The sequence below is a fragment of the Erithacus rubecula genome, assembly GCF_903797595.1.
Source record: "Erithacus rubecula genome assembly, contig: scaffold_211_arrow_ctg1, whole genome shotgun sequence".
In the NCBI taxonomy this organism is placed as follows: domain Eukaryota; kingdom Metazoa; phylum Chordata; class Aves; order Passeriformes; family Muscicapidae; genus Erithacus; species Erithacus rubecula.
In genome coordinates this window covers 56,922-72,487 of record NW_027636103.1, presented here as the reverse complement: position 1 = coordinate 72,487, position 15,566 = coordinate 56,922, and the positions used below count along the sequence as shown (strand labels likewise).

The window sequence follows — 15,566 nt, the reverse complement described above, 5'->3', positions numbered from 1 at the left end:
CTCCCCTCTCCCTGAGCTGCTGAGAGCTCTGCAGCCCCTGCTGCCATCCCATCTGCCCAGGGCAGCACAACAGCCCCAGCCTTGTGGCCCTCCAGAGCTGCTCCTGCTCCAGGCCCAGGGCCCATCCCAGAGCTGGGGCAGCCACAAAGCTGTGCCCATTTCTGTTCATTCCTGCTCTGATGAGGATACTAAATTTTTTTTCAAAACTAGTTGCAAGTTTATTTACTTCTCCTAAATACATTGTAATTGGCATTGCTTACACAATGTCTTTAGGTCACACAAGAAAGTGGGGTAATTAAGCTGATGGGGGTGAATAATAGCATTTCTTTTAATGCAACAATTTGAAGCAGAATTTTTTTTTAATACATTAGAGCAGATTTGCCCGCTCATGGTGTACGTTGGGAGCTGCTGACAGAGGAAAGCAGGCCTTCTGTGGCTTCTGCTGTGGGGTTACCTCCACTGGAGTCGGTGTGCCAGCGAATCCGCTTTATCACTCCCTTCCTTGGATAGACGGGGGAGAGAAAATAATACAGATGACAACTCATAGGTTGAGATAAGTCAGTTTTCTATAGCAAGGAAGAAGTTTTTACATGCACCAGCAAAGAGAAAAAAAGACCAATAATTTTATTCTCTACTTTCAATAAGAAAGTGACATTCAGGAACTTCCCAGGAAGCAGGACTTCAGCAGGCAGAGTGGTTAATCTGAAAGGAAAACACTGCAAATAGGGAATGCCCTCTACTCATCCTCCTTTTCTTAACTTTTATACCAGAACTAATGTCATATAGTCTGGAAAATTCCTTTGCTTAATTTGCGTCACTAGCCTGGTGTCTTTTCCCAGGATCTGGCCCTCTTACAGCCCCTTGATGGAGGGAGAATGCTGAAAGAAAGTGCTGATGCTGTGCAAGCTCTGCACAGCAGGAGCCAAACTAGGGGTGTGTTTCTAGCTCCTTTCGAGCTCTCAATGCAAAGCAAAGTGAACGCTGTTATGGGAAGATGAAAAGGCTGAAAAGCATCCAATCATGGCTTTCCTGAGAGCTTCCTTGAGCTCCTGGTTCCTCAGGCTGTAAATGAATGGGTTCAGGACCGGAGGCAACACTGCATACAGAACTGAAACCATGAGGTCCATTGCTGGCAATGAGATGGAGAGGGGCTTCAAGTAGACAAATGTGTCAGTGCTGAGGAACAGGGTGACCACGGCCAGGTGAGGGAGGCAGGTAGAAAAGGCTTTGTGTCGTCCCTGTTCAGAGGGGATCCTCAGCACAGCCCTGAAGATCTGCACATAACTGAAAACAATGAACACAAAACAACCAAAGCCTAAACAGAAAACGACCACAAGAAGCCCAAGTTCCCTGAATTTTGAGTTTGAGCAGGAGAGCTTGAGGATATGTGGGACCTCACAGAAGAACTGGCCCAGGGCATTGCCATGGCACAGGGGCAAAGAAAATGTATTCACCGTGTGCATCAGAGCATTGAGAAAGCCACTGGCCCAGGCAGCTGCTGCCATGTGGACACATGCTCTGCTGCCCAGGAGGGTCCCGTAGTGCAGGGGTTGGCAGATGGACACATAACGGTCGTAGCTCATGATGGTGAGGAAGGCAAATTCTGCTGCAATGAAAAAGGCAAAGAAAAATACCTGTGCAGCACATCCTGAGTAGGAGATGTTCCTGGTGTCCCAGAGGGAATTGTGCATGGCTTTGGGCACAGTGGTGCAGATGCAGCCCAGGTCAGTGAGGGCCAGGTTGAGCAGGAAGAAGAACATGGGGGTGTGCAGGTGGTGGCCGCAGGCTACGGCGCTGATGATGAGGCCGTTGGCCAGGAGGGCAGCCAGGGAGATGCTCAGGAAGAGGCAGAAGTGCAGGAGCTGCAGCTGCCGCGTGTCTGCCAATGGCAGCAGGAGGAAGTGGCTGATGGAGCTGCTGTTGGACATGTGCTGTCTCTGGACATGGGGACCTGTTCATGGATAAAGGACAGTGACAAGTCAGCAGAGGCTACTTTGATCCAAACCTGGGCCATTCCCTGTAGACTGTCCCACTGTGACTCACCTACCCTTGCTCCTGCTTGGGTAAACCTTCACCCAAGTTCCTGACTGAGCTTTAGTTGTGCTGTCTGAGAGTGCCAGGAGCAGCCAGGTCTATGATGGGATCTCTCAAGAAGCCATCTCTGCCCTTCTGCCCTGGATTTGTGGCATTTCCTCAGCTGTGGCATCTCTGCACTTCCCCGTGGGACACTCAGAGATCTCCGAGAATCTCTGGCACAGATTTGCACCCAGGAGGGCAGGTCAGAGCTTGGCAGGACACAACAAGGAGACCCCCAGGTGTGCCCATGATGGGATCTCAGGGAGAGGGCTCAGCTCATTCTCCTTTGCCATGGACTGCTTTGTCCACAGCCCCACAGATCCCAGGGAAGCTTGGACACCCCATCCCCATGGGCATCCCTGCCTGGCAGGAATCCCAAGGGCAGTGCCTGACTCAGTGCTGCAAACTCAGAGCCTTCCTGAGAGCAGCAGATAACAATGACAATATCAGAGGAGTGCAGGAACAAGAGAAGATGTTGTGGTGCTGTGTCTGGGAGGGCAGGGCATAGACAGCCGGGCACTCAGGGCAGTGTTCCTATACCCAGCTGTGCACGGCACCTCCCACACACCAACAGTGCCCTCCTGCCCCCAGCATTGCTCTCTTCAGCCCCCTCTCCTTCCCTGAGCATCTCCCTGGGCCTGGACATTTCCCTGCTGAGAGCTGCCCTGTCCCTGCCAGGCTCACAGAGCCCATCCCACTCTCTGTGCCCTCACCTGTCCCACAGAAACCTGTCTGTCTGCAGGGCCCTGCTGGGGCAGGGTCTGTCTGCAGGTGGGCAAGGGCAGATCAGGAGAGCCCTGCTGGGCCCTGCAAAGGGGATGCTGGTGCTGCCCGGGGCTGAAGAGTGGCTGAAGGCCCTTTGGGAGGCTCCAGGCAGAGAGACTGATCACCCAAAGTTACAGATCTGATGTCTCTGTAAATGTTCAAACATTACTTTGGTGATCCTGTGTGTCCCTTTCAACTCAGAATGTTCTGTGATTCTGGGATTACAATTCCTGTTATGCTTCTCTAATCCTTCTGTTGTCTATAATCAGAGGAGAAAAAAACCCTTGCAAGAGTGTTAGAATGGTAAAGTAAAAGCCACACTTTTATTGGAAGCTTCCAGGTGTCCCAGTGGGGATGGGGAACACCCGGCCCCCAATTACAACAATGTATTAATGTTGATTAATTAGGATATTTAACAGGAATATCCAATAGGAGATTAGGTTTCTCCAGTTGCACACCCCTGGGTCAACACACTGGAGTAGGTCCAAAGGCTTTTTTGCCCCAATTATTTTATGACTGCTCACATTCTGGATTAAAAAAAAAAAAAAAAAAAAAAAAAAAAGAAAAAAAAAAAAGTTCATCTTGTATGTCCTCTTCCTGATAATAACACTATATATTATTTCAGGAATGTATTTAGAAGGTCAGCTTATTGTTCTAAAATCTAAGAGAAAGGCTAGGAAATTAACTAGAGTCAATTAAAGATTATAATTGTATGAGTAGATAATAGTAGTTTAATAGAATTAATTAAAAGTTTAATAGAGTCAATTAAGAATTATAATTTTATAACTATGTAATAGCATTTTACAGAGCTATGAATATATGAAAAGTGCATAAAAAGCAAAAATCTCTTTGTCATCACCCCAGTTTTTCTATCCTTTTTCAAGTAGGAAATTCAAAACATTCTCAGGAATTCTCCTGATCTTTACAGCAATAGCAGGCTCACCTTCTTTTGGGAAGTGTTCTCTGGAGCTCTGCCCAGGCTGGTCTGGAGCTGGGAGAAGCCCTGCCCCACCCAGCTCCTCTCAACAGCAGCACCTGCCGTGCTCAGGGTCACTCCTTGTCCCCACAGCTTCTCCCCAGTACTGGGAGCAGATCCCCGGGCTGGTTGAGAGCTGTCCCTGGCCGTCAGGAGAGTCCCTGCTCCAGCACAGAGCCCTGGGCTGCAGCACAGCCATGGGCACCCCTGGCTGCAGCCCTGGCTGCTCAGCCCTGCAGCAGAGTCTGGACACAGAGAGCTGCTTTGGGCTGTGCCTCGGGTGCTGCAGCAGGGAAACCCAGCCCTGCCCAGGGCCACATCCCCTCCCCTGCAGCAGGTCTGAGAGTCCTCCTGGAAGGTCCTGAAAGCTGTGGCATGTGCCAGCTTCAGGAGATCCCTGCAGGAACTGCAGCTTACCTTCCCACAGTCAGAGAGTGACTGTTTCAAACACTGGGAGGATTTCTGCTCTAGCGAGCCCTCATTGAGCTGTGCTCTGTGCTCCCAGCCTAGGCTGATTTTAACCCCTCTGTGCACCTCTGCTGTGCATGGGGTTGCTGCAGGCAGAGCCCCAGCCCTGCTGGGCTGTGCACAGGAGCTGCTCCTGGGCAGAGCTGTCTCTCTGCAGTGCTGCCCTTGCAGGAGATGCCTCTGTGCTGAAGCCTGGCCCAGCTCAGAAATACAGACACAGCAAAAGGACTTTAATAATCCTCTTGAGGGTTGGGGATGTATCCCTGAACATCAGTCCCTCAGAGGGAGCTGAAGAAACCTCTCAAGAACTCCAAGTCAAAATCAAACTCCAAAGTTTCTTCAAGTTTTAACGGATCCCACTGAGGGACACAACTGAGAAAGTGTCCCCAGGTTCCAGTCAGAGGAGGAAATTGGAGGAAGAGCTGACAGGTGGAAACAAAGAAAATCCAAGTCTTGGTGCCCTGGGGCACAGCAGGGTCTGTGTCACTAAGGGCACTGAGGAGACACCTTGTCCTGAGCCACTGGGGCCTCCTGGCACAGTCCCAGCAAGGCTGGGCACTGTCACCACTTGTGCTGCCCTCAGTGTCCCCCCCACATCCCAGTGGCCTCAGGGATCTGCTGGGACCAGTCCCTGGAGAGCCTTGGTCAGGAATGGTCCTGGGGGCTCCTTCATGCTCCCAAGGACAGCAGGTGTTTCAGAGGACTTTGGGTTTTGCTTTTGCCTTGGAGTCTCTGAGAGCTTTGTGCAATCATGGCCTCCAATTATCCATTTTAATTAGTCTCTTGAGAGCCCTTCTCAGTAACAACACTCAGTGGGTGTTATTAATGCTTCAAGATACTTCAGTTTTTTTAAGGTACTTTCCTTTTTCCTTTCCTCTCCATGTCTCAGAAGTTTTTGGGCAATCATGGCCTCTTATTCTCTCCACCGAATAGTCCATGAGGAGCCTGTGTTGGGGATGGATCTCAATAGGACCCATTAATGCTTTGAGACACTTTGGGTTTTTCTTCTGACTTTGCCATCTGGAGAGGTTTGTGCAATCTCCTCTCAGGCCCTGAGGTTCAGGGCTCAGCACCAAATGCACCATGGGCCTCATTGGGATCAAGCAAGTCCTGATAAAACCATGTCTCTGCTTTGATTTCCCTCTGGTCTAGTGCCGTTCATTAGGAAGGTTTGCTGCTGCAGTTATGGAGAAATACTTCAAAGAGCTTCTAAGAAATATGTATTTCTATTTTAAATGATGTCTTTAATTACTGTTTCTTTTTAGAGCAGAAGTGATTGCAAGATTCAGTGATTGATATTGACCCAAGGTCTTTCCTCAGAAGGTTTGGCCTGCTCAGACAAGCTGTGCCTTGAGGTCTGACCCAGTGTGGACAACCTTGCTCCATATTCCCCAACCCCATCCTGTCTGTTCTCACTCAACTGGGACCTGCTTTGCTTGAAGAACTGGCTGTACTAGGCAAAGAGGGATTTTCATCTTTTTGTCTTTTTGAAGCAATCAAAAGCTCCTGAGTTTCCCAATTACAAACAGACACCCTCCTTAAATGTGTGGCAAGCCCAAAATGCCACCAAGGAGGTTTTTCTTCCCAAGGTTGAACCATGCAAGATCTGTATTAGACCTTTGGATTCCTTGGTTTCATGAGCCCTTCTTGTGTCACCATGAACTTGGGTTCTGTGAGGCTCTGTAGTGTCACAATTGATGTTTGGTTACATGGGGCCCCACAGTATCACAGGGGTTTCCTTAGTTCTGTGAGTTTCTGTGGTGTCACAATGGATGTTTGGTTCTATGTGCCCCACAGTGTCACAGGTGTCTTCTTTTTTTCCTGTGGTAAACAACAGCAAACCCCACTGGCAAATCCAAATGCCTGGGAAGAAAGAGAAATGGGGACATTTGGAGTGATGGCTTTTGTCTTCCCAGGGCACAGTGGTGTGGGGTGGGGCCCCGTTGTCCTGGAGATGGCTGAACACCACCCTGGCCATGGAAGGGGGAAGAGGCAACAACCACTGTCCACATGGAACTACAACAGCAGAGAGGTCAGGCCAAAGGCTGGGCTTAAAAGACTGTCACATACACAGGAAACATCAGTGTTAGAAGAAAGATGTATGCTAATGTATTTACAAATCATTAGGTGGGTAAAAGGATGGATGTTAAGTCCTTTGAAATGAGTGGTAATGTTTCTACTAACTTTGGGCAGCAGGTTTGTTATTGGGCCCAGACAGTTTGGCTCCTGAAACAGACAAGGGTCTTCACAAGGCCGAACTCCTGAACTTCAGGGGGAAATGCCAGGTTCAAGGGGTGATATGGGGTATGTGGGTCAGGAAGGTTGTACCTTCCTAGCGCCTTGGCCAGTCAGGAAAGGAAAAGGCCACGTGCAGCTGGGAGTTTCGGATAAAATGAGGCTTCATCTTCTGAAACCTCAAGAGAGAAAACCTTGCGGGCGTGTGCCCCAGTGAACTCTCTCCCTTTTTTCAATTTATGTTGAAGTACTCCTCTGTCTCCTTAATGGACATAAACCTCTTGTCTTTAGGGATTTTCCTGACAGTGAAAACGTGGAATCTCATGGAACCAAGTGTCCACAGTTTCACGGCGCAGCCTCATAGAGCTCTGGATCCCATTGTGTCACGATGGGAACACATGGCACAAAGGCTCCACAGTGGCACAGTGGTCTCTTTCCTGTTGCAACCAGCATGGAACAAAGGCTCCCTAATGACACTTCAGGGCCTTACGGAATGTAAGAGATCACCCTGATGGAATGGAAACTCATGGAATAAGAGCCTACTGTTTCACAGCCAGGCCTCATGGAATGCTGGAGACCATTGTGTCACAATGGAAACTCATGGCACAAAGGCTCCACTGTGACCCAGCAGGGCCTCATGGAATCCAAGAGACCATTGTGATGCAATGGAAATGCATGGAACCAAGGCTTCATTGTGACAATCCTAGGGCTGATGGAACCAAGGAGACCACTGTGGTGTAATGGAACCTCAAGGAACCAAGGGTTCCTTGTTCAATTGTCAACATATCAGGCTCTCATAAAACTAAGGAGAACATTGTGACACAATGGATTCTCATGGAACCAAGGCCCAGTTCTGACAAAGCATGGCCGGAGGGAAACCCAGTGCCACTGGGACATCTCCAGCCTTGGAGGAAGCGAGTGTCCATTGTGACACAGCACAGCCTTGTGAATCACAGGGGAGCACAGTGACACCATGGGACCGTGGGGAACCAAGTGTCAATTGTAAAGTGGAGACCCATGAAAGCCGGGACACCATTGTGACACTGTGGAGTCACATGGAAGCAAATGTCCACTGTTTCATGTTGCAGCGTCCCAGAGCACAGGAGATAGTTGTAATACAATGGAAAAATGTGGAACAAAAGCTCCATAGTGAAAACAAGGCCTCATGGAATTCAAGAGACCATTGTGATGGAATGGAAAGTCATAGACTCAAGTGTCCACTGTTTCACCGTGCCTTATGGAATCAAGAAGACCATTGTGGTGCAATGGCACCTCAAGGAAAGAAGGGTCCGTTGTCAGACCAAGGCTATACTTTGACCAAGTGGAGCCTCATGGCACACAGGTGCCACTGGGACATTGCCAGGCCCAGAGGAAACAAGGCTCCGTTATTGCACAGCAAGGCCTCATGACACCCAGGAGAGCACTGTGACACAAGGCAGTCTTGGGAAACCAAGTGCCAACTGCAAACACTGTGGGGCCTCATGGAAGCCAGGTGCCACTTGGATAGTGCCAGGGCATGTGGAACTCAGTGAGCATTGTGACACAGCACAGCCTCATGAAACTCATCAGACCATTAGGACAACCTGGAATCTCACAGATCCAAGACTCTACTTCACCAAAGTGGGGTGTCATGGGACTAGAGGTGCCTCTGGGACTGCCACTTCTTGCAGAATCCAGTGTCCATTATGACACAGCACAGCTTTACGGAAACACGGGGACCATCGTGACTAAGTGGAATCTCATAGAAGCATGTGTCAATTGTGAGCACAGCATGACTTCATGGAACCCAGGGGCAAGTGGGACCGGGCCATGGCTCATGGAAACAAGGGACCATTGAGACACAGAGGGGCCTCTTGAAACCTAGGAGAACATTGTGGGACAATGTAATCTGATGGAGCCAAGTGTCAGTTGTCAAAACAGCAGGGTCTCATGGAACCCAAGTGACCATTGTAACTCCATGGAATCTCATGGAACAAACTGTCACTTTTAACACAGCAGGGTGTCATGGAACACAGGTGCCACTGGGACATTGCCATTGCTCATGGAACCAAGTGTCCATTGTTGCAGCCCCTTAGGAATGAGACTCAGACACCGAGATCCTTTTGCTGCAAAAGAGTCCACTTTATTGTCTTAACTATCTCTTTTTATGCATTAGTGTATAAGGGATACCTTTTCTAACATACAATCTGATTGGTTACAATGTTTTCCTTTCTATAAAAGCTACTTGTTAATAGGTACATCTAGGATAACATAAATCAAATAAAGCTATTGTAAAATCATCTCTTTGAAGTAGTTCTACTATAGTCAAAACAGGATCTTGTCTCTCCAGACGCGCTTTCCTAAATCCTTGAGCAGTCCATGTAAATGTTTTATGACTTTGTTTTCCTTCTCTGAACAGTCACAAGGACACCATGACCTATGTTTCGCCTTTTCATTGTCCCGGCGTCTTGCGATACACTGGGGTGAGTGTCAGAGCTGCAGCTAGGCTCCCAACAGTTTTTCAGGTTTTTTTTAACAAAAAGACTAATATTTAACTAACAGCACAACTACAGCCTTTTTTTTAACCTTTTGAAACCCCCACTTCCCATGGGCAAAAAGCAAAAGTAAGAATCCACCCTCATTCTTAACCTACCCCATGCACTCAGATGTTTTCTGCTTGCTCCGCCTCTTCATTCCATGCAGGAATATGGTTGTATTTGGTTCTTTGGAAAGGCCATATTTCAGCTTCAGCACCCTGAGGTTTCAGTGAACATCAGGAACTTCACATTTCCAAAGCTGTCTTCCCCCCATTTTCCTGGCTGATCACTGACACCCCAAGTCATGGATCACATCTGGGAATTACCACATGGACACATTGCCAGGTATCCAAAGCACTTGTACTACAGATTGCAGTCAAATCCCAGGATAAGTAAGTGCAGGTGTATAATGAAGCCCACTTAAAATGAAACTGGTCTCAGGCTTGGGATATAAGAATTCTGTAGTAAGATTTATGACGTTTAACAGGAACTTCATTATAAAGAAAGTGACTTTTATGTAATAAAAAGCATCTCTCTCTGAAGAGGAATGATGTGTTAACATCAGCAGAGCTGTGTTTCAGTGTTTTCTGTTTGCAATCCAGCACCATCATTGTCACCTTAAGTTCATTAATTATTCTAAAAATGCCATTACCCAAATTCAATTGTATGCAATTTTTAAATAATTTTCTTCAGAAAGCGGCATTTCATCTATTTTAAGTCTAAATTTTCCAGTAGAGCTTACCCTGTGTTCTTAGAATTACTCAATGCATGAAAATACAAACATTAGTAATGAGCCCTATTAACACAGATTTCACTTCAAGCTAACTTAGATTTACTTCACATAGCTAAGTGAGTTCATTTCACTGGAAGAAGATTCTCTAAAGGAAAAAACATAACTACTGTGGCAGACATTGCCCAATACATCGCTGAAAAGTAAATTCTGATTGGATTTTTTTTCATTCCTCCTGCCTCCATAGCACTTTTAAAAATACAGTCTTTTAATGATTGTTTAATTTTCATGTAACTAGAATATAAATCCTTTACATACTGCCTTGCTGCAGCTGCAGCATAATGTCTCACTTTTCATGGAAAAAAAACCTAATTACATGGTTCACCGAATTGCCTGTGGTAACACATCAATATTATTTACATTCAAAAGTTGGACTTGAGTTTGTTCTCAGCACTCCAGTTAATTCCAAGCCCATTTTACACAATAGTTTCCCTGGATTCATTAGTAACACCTCACTCTGCTGTTATTGGGAGGGATTCCCAGCACTTTCCAGGCAGTTCCACTTCCACAGTTCTACCCCACTTTAAATATCCTGGATTTGCTCTAAGTCTGGCCTTGCTGGAACAGTTCTGCCAAAGGACCATCAAATGTCCCCCCAGAAGGCAGCTGTTAATGTTGCCTCTGGAATACCAACTCCTTTGCCCACAAAAAAACCAGAGGAAAACAAGAACTATTGTGTCAAATAAAATCTAAAGGTTAATTACTCAAAATTTCAACTATTTCAGTCGAACTGGGCTTACATTTGGAAAGCAGAAAGATTATGAGGAAGCATGAGGATCCACTAGAAAATTTCTTGGCTTTACCTTTCATCAGTGTCTTTTCTTACCTTTTTTCAAGAGGTAATTTGTTGCAATCAACAGGAAAACCTCCAAATTCCCAGCCACGAGCATAATTAAGATGTTAATTCTTGAGTGATATAAATAAAAGAAAACAATAAAAACTATTTACATATAAAGCTTTTTTATATATGGCCCTTTGGTAGATTTAAGCCTTTTTTATAACTTTTTAGGCTTTGATATTGCCAGCTGTAAGAAGAGGGAAAATGCACTATGTGAGAATAAGCCATGGAATATCTTGAGCTGGAAGGACCCACAAGGATCAGTAAAGTCCATTTCTTGCCTAGAACTGGTAATGAATTCAAAAATGCTACTTGTACTCATTGGATCCTACTGTGAGCACTGAGATTGCATGTTGTGTTGAGACAAAACCACTGAAGGAGAGAGGAATTAAAGCAAAGGTATGTGCAATCACAATTCCAAACAGGACACTCTTTTTTTTTTTTTTTTTTTTTTTTTTATATAATTCCCATAAACCAATTTTCAAGTAAAAGGGGTAGAAGTAGGTGGTGGGAAGAACATTTATTTTTAAAAGGAAACAAAACAAAATTAAGACATCTCGTCCAGACACAATAAGGCTCTTGTCAACTTCATGTGTATAAAAGGAGTTGGCATTTTCCCATGAAGCGATTCCTTAATCCCAAATGATGGCATAATAACCTCATTTAATATGCCTCCTTAAAAGAAAAAGTTTATTTTGTCTAAGCTGAACTTCAATTGGCAATCACTGGACACCAATTACCAGTGTCAGATATAAGGGTCACAGAACAATTCTGAGGGCTGAGAAAGTAGGAATTCACTTTTCAATCCCATCTTCTTACCAAAAGAATGGAAAAGTTGAACTTTGTTTTCATGTCTTTGGGAATAATCTATGCTAGGCAATTCAGAAAATGCAAATGACTTTTCTTATTGAAAATAATCAAGCCAGAAACAGACTTTTCAATAACTTAATATTCCAATAAAGTCTTCTGTCACAGGAACCTACTTGTTAATTCCACTCCGTGCTCAAGAACCGGCAATTAACCATTTTCAGATTTCACTTCAAATTATTAATAAGTGGTACTCAGCTGCTTGATATCCATTGCTGCTTTTTAAATGGAAAGCCTTCCAAAAGCCTTGCATTTCAGATCCTTTATTCCTTGTTCATGGGCTGCTTTTCCATGCCCTGTCTGCTCTCATTCCTGCTACCACTGGGCATGACAAGAGTTCTGGGGTTTGTGGAGTTGTTGTTGCAATTAAAATTGCTGTGATACACATCCCATGCTTTCACCAAAGCCCAGGGATCCAACATTTGGGCAAAGCCAAGGAAGTCTCCAAGCCAGCTGTAATGCAATTCCAGCAGCAACCCCTCCCTTCTTGCCCACTGCCATAATCTCATAGTAGAATGAAAAGACTGAGGAGCACTGTCATTTGAACAGCCATTTCATGGCAAGGGGGCTCAGTCTTCATTTCACACTTTGCTTCACACACTTAAAATACGTTTGAATAGGCAGGAACATCTTCTCATTCAATAATTAATGTATCTCACTACAGAGCTTAGAACATACTCTGTAATTCCTGACAGAGCTTCCAATTCCTTGCAATTGCAGAAATAAGACAGTACCCTGCAAGAACCTTAAATAGGCTCAAATTGAAATGGAAAGTAGATTTTTCATTACTTTATTCTCTTATATTTGTGGAACCAAAAATAAATTTTTTCCAAGTTTTCCATTTGTTTTTTCTAATCCCTAATAAATGCTGACAAGCACTAACTACTAAACATTTACAGGCTAAACATTGACCTTATTTAGAAGACTTGACTGATGAATGAAACTTTGAAATCTGGCAGTTCATAAGAGAGAATCGAGAACCCTTCTTAGCAGGAATCAAAACAACTACATTTAGTTCTGGGGCAAGTTGCTCTCCTCAGGAAAAATCCTTTACAGACAGATCTGACACGTTCTACTTTCTTGTAGGTAAAAAATCAGCAAATTTCAGGTAGAGAAACAATAGCAGAAATTAATTTTGGTGTACAGTCCTCTGGGTTAATGTTGGTGCCCTGCACACAGCTCTTCCCACAGGCAGCATTTCTCCCTCTCCACTTTTATCAGCACCAGGGGATTACAGCTGCGCCAGCCCAATATGCCAAGAATTCATAAACAGGAACAAGCTGAAGCTCCAGGTTTTTCCTGTCACAGCTCAAATTTCAGCTACGTTTTTAAACTTTCCAAGCTGCAAAGATCATGTGCAATAATCTTTCAGGAAAGACTTGGCTTATTCATCCAAGATAATCTATTCTTCATAAGCGTTTCCATCCAAATTCTTATATCCTAGGGAAACAGTATATTTTTTCTGGGGAAGCAGCTGCAGAAATTAATGGATGAAGGGCAATATATGAGATAGAAATCCTAAATACCTACCAGAATCAGTGAGCTCAGACACACAAGCTACTAAGCTGATAGAAGTATGTAGTTTTATTTAAAGAGCTATAAAACATGCAGAATTTATTCATTTTTGAGTTCCTGTTTCACATCTGGCCAGCTTTCCAGAGCCCACCTCCAGTGCTGTGCTAAAGTCACCAACCTGTATCCTCAGTAGTGGTATACACCATAATCCCTGCAGTATTCCTGAGAACTCCAATATTCTGTACCACAAATGCAGCCAAGTGGAATATATCTACAATTCCACTACAGAGATTATAAATTGATAGACAAAACTGTCAGAGAATTATAGAATATTCTGAGTTGAAAGGGACCTACAAAATCATCAAGTCCAGCTCTTGGAGTGGTGTACAATGTCAGAATAAACTGCTATTTGCAAAAGCAAAGAAGGGATCTGAGGAACAGATCTCTCTTCCCTATAATCTCTGTGGAACTCGCAGGGTCCAGGGCATGGGTGGGAGAAGAGAGAAAACCCAAGAGTTGAGTCTAAATTCTCTGTGATGCTCCAGATGGTATTTGGTCACCAAATGCAAATGAGAGCTCTGCAACTTGCAAATCCACAACATTCATGTCAAAAAAGCTGCCAACAGTCATAAATTCCCTCCTCTCCTTCCCCTTCTTCTGCCGGATACACAAAAAATGGATTTGTGGGAAAAGGTACTGTGGCTGGAACCGCTGCCAAACCTCTCCAGGCAATATCATTAAACAGCATTTATCCTTCAGAAAACCAAACTTCAACAAAATAAGGCAACGCCCAACTTTTTCAGACTTACAGAATCACTCCAGTTTTTCCTCACTCACTGACCCCACCCCAATTAGCTTTTTCCACCCAGCACTGAATAAAGATCTTCAACTTCTCATCCATTTTTAAATGTCACCACAATAAAAACCAGAACAACATAGTCAAGTCTGGCAGGAAGAAGAAATGTAGGAGAATGTGCAAGAGACACCCCTGAAGTTCCCAGCTGCCTGGTTAACCCAACCACTCCACTGATCTATAACTGCTCTGCAAATAATTGTTTTAACTTAATCTCCCGTGACAGCATTTAATTATCCACAGTTTTGGAAAGCTACTACATAAACAATTCTCCTCGTACCTCCTGTTTACAACCAGTAAGTTGTTTTCCCTATGGCTATTTGAAATGCTTTTATTAATGGCAGATTCGTTGTTTACCAAATCTTCAATGTTATAAAGATAAAAGAACCCTTAGAATTCATGAGCAAAAAAGTTTTTGAAGTGCTTCTGGAAGCAAAGCCTCAGTTTGGACTTTTCCTCCGTCTACTGAAAGCAATAAATATCATACAGCACTATTGGAGTGACTCTTACCCAGAAAAACCAAAAATTATCATTTAGACTTGAATTAATAAAACATAATATTTAAAAATTAAATTCTTTGAAATTCAGTTCTCACTAAATTATTTCACTTTCAAAGCACAAGATCTAGGCAGGAAAATAGAAATCCAAAACTTTGTTTTTGATAAGAATTCATGATCTCACTAACAGGCATTATTCCCTAATGTTCCTATATCTCAGATATCCAATTTGTTTCAGATTTGCAGCATCAGATTACTGGGACTTGTGCTCCTGTACATGTGAATGCAACAGAATGAAGTTCTGACCATGGAACTCTAAGTCACAGTGACAATCCAACCTGCAGGAGCAGCATTTTAAGCCAAAGCACCTCATTTCCTGAGCAGGTTATTTCCCCTCCCCCCAAAAAAAAGCATAATGTTACCCTGGCCAAGCTGACAGGCAAGGAAAACTCTGCTTCAGTAGCTTTCCTATTTTCTGTTTGTAAGCCCACATTGAAAAGCCCTTCATATTTTCAGGAAGTTAACTTCAACTATCATATAGTTCAGTATTGTGGCCTGTTTATACAATAAAAAGCAGAATAAATTTGTTCCTTTTGCCTTCTGGCTGCATGAAGCAGTGAACACAAACTGTGTCCTTTGTCCTGTCTCAAGGAATCAATGGACATAAATACCTTGTTCTGGCAGAATTTGAGGCTCAATATTTTGTCAATACTGATGTTTGAACTCTAAAATATACTGAACAGAGACCGACAGCCCTATCAGCAGGAAAATGTACAACACTTAGACAATTTACATCACTTTGAACTATATCTGATAAGTCACTACAAGTGTTTCAATGTGCTTTTAATATAGAACAAGGAAATCTGTCCTTGTAGGATTTACACATGTGACAACAGAGGAGTTTCAGATTGAATTCCACTTAAAAGTTACTGCTCTGAAGGCTCCAGGCTGGAGGCTGGAACACCCTGAGTGCTGTGTCCAGGTCTGAGCCCCTCAGCTCAGGAGGGACACTGAGGGGCTGGAGCATGTCCAGAGAAGGGAATGGAGCTGGGGAAGGGGCTGGAGCCCCAGGAGCAGCTGAGGGAGCTGGGGAAGGGGCTCAGCCTGGAGAAAAGGAGGCTTAGGGGACCCTTGTGGCTCTGCACAACTCCCTGACAGGAGGGGACAACC

The 15,566-nt window shown here is 44.6% G+C and overlaps 1 protein-coding gene across 1 annotated transcript; it reads right to left on the bottom strand.

Moving 5' to 3' along the window:
- Nucleotides 1–490: 490 nt before the first annotated feature.
- On the bottom strand, nt 491–1,928 carry LOC306815754 (olfactory receptor 14C36-like; the record flags this gene model as incomplete). Its single annotated transcript, XM_079332300.1, has 1 exon — nt 491–1,928. The coding sequence occupies one exon, from the start codon at nt 1,926–1,928 to the stop codon at nt 960–962; it is 969 nt and encodes a 322-aa protein (XP_079188426.1). The 3' UTR covers nt 491–959.
- Nucleotides 1,929–15,566: the final 13,638 nt, after the last annotated feature.